Here is a 10,339-nt window from a genome sequence, read left to right on the forward strand (position 1 = left end):
GCATTTATTAATACTGTCTCATTATCAGCTGTGTTTATTTGCATCTGTCTGCAGGTCTGTAAATGATTTCAATACAGCTGTGACATATAGCAGCTGTATGACAAATATCTCAAAACATATATCCTCTGTTCAACAGTGGAACATTACTCGCTGATTGTGTTCATATTTATAGGTTTATAACAGTTCAACAGTGAGTTTGTACTTATTTTCTGTTGTGAGTTAGCATAGCAGTTTGTTCAGGAGCCAGAGTCTGCAGAGTAAGGTTCGAAAGTGGAGACACGCATTATTGGTCCTACCTCCACCAGTTAGAAAGAAATGTTGGATTATACACAGGACAGCTTCACATAGCAGTTGCATAGCAACTCATAGTGACCATGATGCCACATCCTGCCACTATAGTGTCAAATAACTAAAACAAAATTGACACTTGAATACGCATCAGCATTATATGAGCTACCTGACAGAAACCATCCTTTAAAAAAATGTATTTGATGCAACTTTTGTGTTTTAATTTGGCCCAAGTAACATGGCTCCACCCACTTCAGGTTCCATTTTCGAAGGTCAGAATCCGTTGGGTGACATCATGATGAGTTTGTCTATAGCATATACAGTCAACACTTTTGAGGAGCTGTTCCACCATCCATATTTCGACAGTCTATGCCTTGGACCAATACCACAATAAGAGGACAGACAAAAAACAGAAGTATTTCGTGGAATGTGCTTTTACTTCTCAGACACCTCATATAGCACATTGTAGGATCAGGATTCAGTTTGGATTCCTTACCATCTATTTCTCACTACAGCACTGTTTGAGGTTTTAGAAAGTTCTAAAGATGTCTGGATTGTACTGATGTATTTCATCCTTTGAATATGAATATATGTCTATTAAAAGGTAACTCTCTGTTGTGTATGCACACTGTCTGACAACAGCAACAATAACAACAAAGTGTTTGAGGGGAACTCTAAGTGTCTGTTGACAGCTGCAACATCCAACACTCAGACAGTCCTGTGTGTGTGTGTGTGTGTGTAACAGAGTAGCACTGGGGGGTAGTAACAACGACAGACCTCCACAGGGTCATGAATCAAAGTGTAATGTCATCTAAAGCTCAGCTGTTGGAGAAGAGACAAACTATGAAAAACAAGAAACATTTGAAAACTGGACACAAGTTGTTTTTGCAGCAGTTTAAACAGAGGCCCTAGTGACTCAGTCAAACACAGTGTGGTACAAAGGGTTCTTCATGTGTTTCACAGTGATGGTGGAAAAGTGAATAATTGCATTTAATCATTTCTAAAGCTGAAATTAAGTATGAGGTCACTGTCCTGCTGCCTGAACCAACTACAAATGAGTATCTACTGGGAAGTCCTCTGGACACCGGCTGTCGTCAAATGGAGTTTGTGGTAACGACACTGGGAAGTTGCGTACACAAAATACTGTTCCAGTGGTAACATCGTCCATGAGTTGTGACAACACTATTGCTGGGTAACATTCCAGAACACTAACAGCTTAGCAAGCTAATGAGTGTCATAACATATATTACAATTATTACAATATTACATTACATATTGTAAAAATTTGCACTTACATTCCCATTCATATAGACTTTTCTCCTGAGCATGGTGGAGATGACCACATTAACAACAAAAACAACAGTCTGACCCATCTTTCGCATAGTGTTCAGATTAGCCAACACGTTTCATGAATTTTAAACGTTAGCTCTCTACTCTCCTGCAGTCTCCTGCAGCTTAACTTCACCTGGTGCAAACTGAGCGGCCTCCTGCGGCGCGTCTATAGTCTGTTACAGTGAGGTTCAGCCCAGGTGATTACTAAAGTGCCTGAGGATCACAGGGGTCACGTCAAGGGTGCTTGTCCCATTGACCCAGGAGGAGCGGTAGACTGACGGTCAGCCTTTATTCCCTCCTGGACCAGCTGACCCCTGGTGAGCGGCCAGCCCCTCCCGTCACTCATCCTGACCTGAGGAACTGGGATGAAACAAGAAGAGGGAGAACCGTGGGGTCAGCTCTGAACTGCTGAGGAGAAACTATCTGGAAAAGAAGATGACAGCATATTCATCAGAAAGGCTGGAACAAAGATTTCTACTTGCAATTTGATCATTTCGGTATTTCAGTTTATTTTTTAGATCTATTCAACTGATGAAAGTCCACAGGCTCCTGCTCATAGAGTGAAGCAGGCCTTGGGCTTCAACACTTTCAATCAGAAATAGTGACCACATGTAAAAATATTGAATTCTTGTCTTTAGTAATATTTGGAAATATGTCCTTATAAACGGCTATGTCAAACTAAATCCCCACAATTAATTGTTGGTACCTCCCCTGCTGATGCTCTGTCTTCCCTTCCCCAGTTGCATTCAGCATCCATTTGCATTTCTTATACTTTTCCCGAGGGCACCACAACATCCTAATTTTTTTTCAAATTTTTATATCATCACAAATCAATCTATATGTGTTTAAATAAAAGAAATCAGAAAGAAAATAGACCTATCTCCTCTGTCATACGATTAGACTAGTGTTACACATATTTTTACACCTAAACAAGTAAAAGGATACTATATCCCTATATCCAGGCAAACCCTTTGCATGATAGTAGTGCAAGTATTAACATCTGCCCCAAAACTGACAAACAATATTCCAACTACAAACTACAGCAGTAACCATCCAACCAAAGTCAAGTACGCCAGTCCTTCAGGGAGTTCCTCCCAAACTGTGTGTGTGTGTGTGTGTGTCTGTGTGTGGGGGGTGACTGGAGCACCATATATTTATTGGAGCTACGTCATTATAAATGAATTTGTATGCATTTATACGAAAGAAATGGGAAACTTATGGGGATAAAACTTTTTATCATCCCTATTTCCACCATCATATGATTACAGTAGAATTACAGGTCCTGCAGCTCTGAGCCCTAGCGCACCGGATGAACTTGAGCCGCTGAACGGGAAACAGTTGATGCACGCAGGCTAAATTTACCCTGATGTTAAGGTCGGCAGGGAGAGGACTCGGCGTTTGTCACCTGTTATTTACCTGAACACACTGTTGATATATCAGAGTACCGTCAGTGCGGATTGAGTTTCTCCGGGATCAGTGCGGTAACACCATGGCCGAGCCCGCAGGGAAGAGGTTAAAGAGCAGCCTGCCGCTGTGCAGGGCGCACCGGAGCTCCGGAGCGAGCAGCCGGGCCAGACACAACCTGCCTGCCGCCGTGGAGGAGGCTCTGTGCGGGGTGAGCAGCCTGCTGTGGGAGGGAGTATACCGGCTGCAGGCTCTGGTAGGAGACGCAACTACGCAGCATGCAAATAAATAAATAAATAAATAAATAAATAAATAAAAAGAAAGAAAGTGAGCTCTGTCGAAATCAACTACTAGTGACAGGGAGGGTTTTAATCAGGAAATCACTAGCAAAGCAGTACAAAGTGGAACCCACTTGACACTGTTCATGGAAACTGTTTATCTATATTTATTTGATATAAGGCAACTAAATATCTGAACTTTATTTAACTATGATAAATACCACATTCAATAGCAGAACTAGCCACTATTCAGTGTAATACCTTTATCTTTAAACATACTAAATGAGCTACATTCACAGGAAGAAATAATAAATAATAATAATAACAAAAAGCATTCATCATAAACCAGTGCCTCAGTGTCCACAACACAATAACACCACTAAGCAGCGTATGACCTTGATAAGACCTGGGCTAAGACCACAGTAAATAAAAACTACTCACCATAACACTGACTTTCTAATCATTCTGACTTAAGAAATACTGCCTTAGGTCCTTAACACAGACTACACACAATATATGTGTGTATTCTTTCCATAATAATGACATGGGCTAGAAATACACCCGGTCAAGATAAGGTCACATTAAACTCAATACCTAGTAGCACAAATACGCTAATGTAGACAGACTTTCATTATCCACAAGGGAAATGTCTTGCTCGCAGTCACTTAGTCGCCCATAAAAAACACTGTTGGGTAAAAAGAAAGACAGAATATAATGAAAATATTAACATGAGTAACATGAAGTTCTGTTGCAGAAAGCTGAGCTGTTATACAGCTGGATAGAGTAAAGTATAAAAGAAGTTCTGTAGCATTCACTCTGGGAGCAGAGCTGAATCAGTCTGCTGGAGAATGAGCTCCTCTGTCTCTCCAGTGTAGTGGATGAGATGATGATGATGATGATGATGATGATGATGATGATGATGATGATGGAGATCTGTTTGTCCGGTTAATTTACTGTAGCTACTAAACCTTTTATAAATGTTAAAGAAGGGCCACATCAGAGGTCACACAGTTAAGTAGTTAAGTTAAGTTAAGTAGGAAGCATTAGTGTTAGTGTTGTTGTATCGTTGTTGCTGAATAGGACTTTAAATGGTAAATGGTCTTGCTCTTATATAGCGCTTTTCTACCTACTCAAAGGTACTCAAAGCGCTTTTACAGTCAGAGACACATCCACCCATTCACTCACACAAGCACACACAAATTCACACACCAATGCCAGTTGCATTGGGAGCAACTGGGGGTTCAGTGCCTTGCTCAGGGACACTTCGGCATATGGCACACTCGGGGGACTTTAAGAAATGTTCCAAAAAATCAAAAAGCTGGAGCTGCCTGGGCCAAGCACACTAAACCCATTCACTCTGACATGCACATCTAGGGCCAACATAAAATCACCAGTTAACCTAGCAGGCATGTCATTGGACTGGCAGTCACATGGACAATATGTAAACATTTTTTTAAACAGTTTTTACTCACTCAAAATAGCAATACTTTAGATTTTTATATCTAGTGTTTATGTCTCACTTCATGGTATGTATCAAATTCGTTCTGTCAGGTGCGACTTGAGTTGGTTTTGCTTTTATTAGATACCTTTGTGACAGTGGGAAACATCACATCAGGAAAAAAAGCTGATGGGTTTTAAGTGGTCTCGTAAAACTCTTCTGCCTTGCTCCACTCGGGATGTGGCGTGTACTGGGGTTTAAACCGCTAAACCTCTGGTTCATGGACAAGCCAGTCTACTCGACCACAGCCGCCGGCTAAAGAGCGTAGACACTGAACAGAAAGTGGATCAGTCATATCAAGAACATGATCAGACTCACATTACAGCATCAGAAATCAAGCCTTGCTTCTCGCTGGAAGATACAAATTCAACGTACTGACGATTCAGAACACACATTTGATCAACAACATATGATTTTGAAACATCTCATCTCATCTCCTACTACCGCTTAATCCTTCACTAGGGTTGCGGGGGTTGCTGGACCCTATCCCAGCTGGCATCGGGCGAGAGAGGTGGGGTACACCCTGGACAGGTCGCAGGGCTAACACAGAGACAAACAACCATTCACACTCACACCCAGTGTCAATTTAGAGTAACCAATCAGCCTAAAGAGCATGTCTTTGGAGGTGGGAGGAAAGTACCCGGAGAAAACCCTCGTGGACACAGGGAGAACATGCAAACTCCACCCAGAAAGACCTGAGCTGGACTCGAACCCCAACCTTCTCGCTGGAAGGCACCGAGCCGCTGTGCCGCCCAATTTTGAAACATTATCTCTTAAAACATTATTCATGTGAAAATGTCAGTGTCATAGGTGTAACATATGAGCAACTGCCATCATGGGCCTCAGACACAATGGATTGTGTGATATTGAGTTGTTAAATGTAAAGGCAATTTGGCAACCTGATACATTGTATTTAGTCCTGAAATGGCCGAGACTGGGGCACAGCTACACTGTTGACCAAAATCACAATTAATTCTCTTTTAAACATGAGCTGTATTTACACCATTGAATGATTGATTGTTGAAAAGTTAAAACTACACGTCTAGTACAGTACATTGTCAGACTTACATTGGACATTTTGAGAAAGAGACTGTGGGAAATAAAATACCACTGGTTCCATCCTCCGGATCGACTTAAAAGACAAAGAAGATTAGTTTTCTTGACATGAGGATGAAGGCAAAAAGCCAGACTTGGATGGAGCTTTGGTGTTCCCAGTGACCACATGTACTGAGTTTGACCCCTGCAGTAGGGAGTCTGACCAGATTGAGGCTTTGTTTGAGTCTGAGAGTGATTTTTAAGACAATGGACGTGTCAAATGACATGATATTGCAGAACATGTTTTATCCCCTGCAGACTACGGTGTTTGAGCGGGAAGACATCCCTCTGCCCCGTGTTGTGTCTTTCTTCCACCACCAGGCGCTGAAGCAGCAGGATGAGGCTGAGGCCATGCTGGCCTACCTGGCAGAGAGGGGTGGCACCTACTGCAGCAAGGATATCCAGGTAAAAGGTGTCAGACAATGTAACCACACGTACAGTATGTGATGTTTGGACATGCCCCAAACCAAACATGAATCTTCAACCTTAAAGGAAAGAAAATTTGTTGGATTAATTTGTCTTTTTTGTGAAATTCACCTGAAACAGTAACTGACTTGATTGAAAAGCGTTATTGTAAGCCACAGTGACAAAAAGTAAGGCTTACCTCATGACATCTGTCAATGAAGGTCCAGTGTATGTGCAAAAATATTCAAACATTTCTGAGTTTTTTCAGAAACCCAAACACAACTAAAAGAGACTGAGCATTACATTGGCAAATCTTGAAACTTAGTGGGCCCACCAGCATCAGCTGCAGCATCTCCAAAGCGACCATCAAACATTCCCTGGGCCCAGGAGCTACACTAAGTCCTCCTACCAAAGGAGGGGTGACATTTAGGGGTGACAGCATTTTCACTTATTTTCTACAATTTGCTCCTTGACTGTACATTAAACAGTGAACACTCAACACAATACAGAACAGGCACATTAGCTAGCAGTCTAGTCTTGTGTTACACAGCCAAAAAGTTATATATTTAGTTACTTTTGTAGTTCTATGAAAAATTACACCCAGGTCAAATCCAAACTCTTCAATCCTTTCACCTTTTGAAGGTTTGTGATGAAGAACAATCTAGCTCCTCATGGTTAACATTTGAGATTTTATATATAACATTTTTACAAATTTACATTTACTTAAGTGCCTAGTACTGAATATTTACATTTTTTTCATGTTTTAGTGAAGTGTAATACTTGAGTAAATGTACTTGATTGCTTTCCATCACATTCAGAGCCACACATAGAAGTCAGTCAGAGGCCAGGGTCAAGAACATTTGCTCCCCAGAGACAGACCTGGCAGGATGGGCTGAGGAGCTGATTTACGGATCCATTTTGAAATAAAATTTATGATCTGAACTTTATCTGTGAGACAGAGAAGCTTCAGTCTGTAACTGCCTTCTCATTTTACTCCATCAGCAGCCTCACGCTCATCCCAAACTGTCCCAACATGTGGATTTATTTTTCCTCTTGTGCTATCTGTCATTTTGTCAGAGCAGGTGTCTCTCCATCTCTGCATGTTTGTTTCTCTTCTTTTCTTAAAAAAACTGCAGATATCTCATTTTGGAATGGAGTCCTTCATTTGGGGCCAGGTGTTAGCGATCAGGCAGGGTGAGGGTTGGTTAAGATACCAAGAGACCGGAGAAAGAGCGAGTGAGTTTAAACCTCTGGAGACCTGCCCGTAGCTCTGGACATAAGCTGGTCAGGGTGTACATTTCCCCCCACTGAGTTCCCGGAAAATTGGCAAGATTAATGCTACAGCAGAGGGATGGTGGCGTGATGGTGTTTCCAGATGGCAAGCGGATTGGACAGTGGTGGCATTGGCGCGTCACAGAGTGGCCTCTGACCGCCGCCCCAAGTTTATGAGTTGTGTAAAATCGTTTCAGGCCTGAGGCCCGGAACCAGTCAGCAGCAGTTTGAGATACCTTGTTATCCGTTACTTAAGTTGTGTGTCGCCGACAGGACAGCCCCTCAGACTCTCTTAATCGCTCTCTCTTTTTTTTTTTTTTTTAAATTTCCTGTTGTGGGTCACTTTGTTTTAAAGGCACCCAAATGGCATCTCATACCACTGTAACTACAGTTAAGAGCAAAAGTAACAAGAGCATATGATAGAGAAGGAGAAGAGTTACAATCACTGGTTCAAGAAATGGGTAAAGGTTTCAGGTTTAATGGGGTCTGCCAATGTTTGTCCTTGGCTATGGATGTTTTCCATCATACATTACACTAGTCAGTGGAAAAACAAGACTGCTAGCCTGCTGTGTATCTCATGTGTTGCGCTGTGCTCATGTGTATCTCCTCACTGACAAATAGTGGTAAGAGCTCATTGCAAGGGGACTATTCAGGCATGCCATGATTGCTACATTTAATTTAGTGTTTCTGGATGTCAGTTTGGCATAAAGCTGTGGTCTTTGCAGTAGATCAGGATCCCAATAACTTAACACAGCTTTTATGTGTGTCTTTCATCTTTCAGAAGCCTGGGTGTGAGGCCGTGTGTGCCCTGCTGCCTGCTCTGGAGCTGCTGCTCCTCCAGCTGAAAGAAGAGGCTAGTGTCATGGTAGAGCTGAGTCAGCTGGCCCGAGAGCAAGGAGACCCACACACCAGTCACGTTGTGAAGAACGTCTTTCTGGGGCCGCGGGTGGACCGCCTCAAATTGCTGGGCGACCTGCTCACCAGTGCCCGCCGGGTTGGTTGTACCAATGACCAGACAGGGGGGTTCGGGGAGTACATCCTGAATGAGCTCCAGGAAGAACTCACCAGATAGCCTGCCCATTTCAAAGTCTTGGATTTAAATGAAACAGGAAGTGACTATCTGTATTAATTTTGAGAAATTTAAATTTGAAAGAGATTTGATTTTCTGCAGTTTTGGACAACATGATTTGTAATTAGTTACCCCAGAGTCAAGAGTCATACGAGCACAGATGTGACAGGTGTATGTTTAGCTTAGGTCGATGCACCAAATGCACTTTAAAAGTGCTACAAATATCACATTACATGTCCTCGGCATTCAAAACAGTCATATTATAATTTTTATTGCCACCTACTGACACCATCTACTCTGAAAGTCTTCTGGTGTGGCAGCGGTTTCATTAAAAGAACAATTTTTATGTGTAACCCCAACATGAGCATTCCAATTGCTATCATTTGAAGCACAGAGAGTAGCCAAAACAAGGGGTTTAGCAGCATAATTGAAGAATGATGCTAACACACCATTTTGGTGAAACTTTTGGACCTGGCATTCATATAGATGTTACTTAGACATGTACGACCCACCTAAACCAGACCAGACACCCCCACCCCATAGCAATGACACTCCTTGATGACAGCAGCCATCCCCAGCAGGATGCAGCCTGACACACATACATAAACACTTTAGGAACCACTCAAAAACATGAAGAACAGCACAAGGTCCTGGCCTCCAAATTCACTAGATCCCAAACTGATCAAGTATCTGTGGGATGATCAACAGAAACCCCTCCCCTCAACCCATAGGACCCAAAGACCCCCACTAACAACATTCTGTTTTCCAGTCACCATAGGACACCCTCAGAAGGCCCATGTAGAGTGGTGACCTCTGTCTATCTAGGACATGTGTTTTAGACTCAGATATCCCACCAAGAGAATATGTACTGGTGGATTTTCTTAAGTTTGAAAGGTTCTGATCCAAATCTTAGCTTATCACAGTTCTTTTTCAAGGATAAGACAAGCAACCCCGAGGCTGTAGTAACTCTCAGCTAATAGTAACTTTTTCAGTTTCTCCTTGTTAATGGCTTTGTTAGTGGTAAATATAGATGACTGCCACCTAGTGGTATGAAGAGTTATTTCATTTGACGTAGGCCCAGACCTTTTTGCCAGCTGGCTGTCAGCTGTAGTCTTTGCTGCTTGTTCAAATGCAACTTCTTGATCCAGTCACCAGAGTCAGCCTTCACTGCCAGTCGTTCTGTGATACCAGTTTGGTGTTTACAGACAGTTCCGACTCCAACTCCTGTGTCTCGACACTTTGAGATGCAGGAGTCTCTTTTAAAGAAATAATATAATATAATAATGTAAATAACTGACCCCCCAAAAACTTAAAAAAATAAAATAAAATAAATAAAAACTATAAATCTTTGCTAAATTACATTGTTCATTTTGTGACTGTGTGCATTCTGAAGTTTTAGTGCAATTTCATTGGTATTATGATCTGCATTTCTTGTTTTTATTATATATATTATATAATAAAAACAATATATATATACACATATATAATATCTATTATATATATTATTATGATTTCCTCACTGTGTGTCTAGTATTTAATCATATGTCACATTTTGTGGTGTCCAGTGGTTGGATAGAACTCTCACTCCTTGGAAAGACCATGAAGTAATAAATGTCTGTTTGTTTCTCTGCATATATTACAAGGGAAGGTTTATTATTTTATTTTTATTATTATTTGTTTGTTTGTGCATGTGATTTT

At 41.6% G+C, this 10,339-nt stretch overlaps 1 protein-coding gene across 4 annotated transcripts; it reads left to right on the forward strand.

Moving 5' to 3' along the window:
• Window positions 1–2,968: 2,968 nt before the first annotated feature.
• zgc:172145 (Ferritin light chain, oocyte isoform-like) lies at window positions 2,969–9,225 on the forward strand. 4 transcript variants are annotated; one of them, XM_047595398.1, is made up of 3 exons: window positions 2,969–3,280; window positions 6,154–6,300; window positions 8,354–9,225. In XM_047595398.1, the coding sequence occupies exons 1-3, from the start codon at window positions 3,110–3,112 to the stop codon at window positions 8,642–8,644; spliced, it is 609 nt and encodes a 202-aa protein (XP_047451354.1). In that variant the 5' UTR covers window positions 2,969–3,109; the 3' UTR covers window positions 8,645–9,225. The 4 variants fall into 4 exon arrangements, with proteins under 4 accessions (XP_047451354.1, XP_047451356.1, XP_047451355.1 ...); XM_047595400.1 differs by having other exon boundaries at window positions 6,217–6,300; XM_047595399.1 differs by having other exon boundaries at window positions 2,969–3,235.
• Window positions 9,226–10,339: the final 1,114 nt, after the last annotated feature.

This window comes from Mugil cephalus, chromosome 10, assembly GCF_022458985.1.
Source record: "Mugil cephalus isolate CIBA_MC_2020 chromosome 10, CIBA_Mcephalus_1.1, whole genome shotgun sequence".
In the NCBI taxonomy this organism is placed as follows: Eukaryota; Metazoa; Chordata; class Actinopteri; order Mugiliformes; family Mugilidae; genus Mugil; species Mugil cephalus.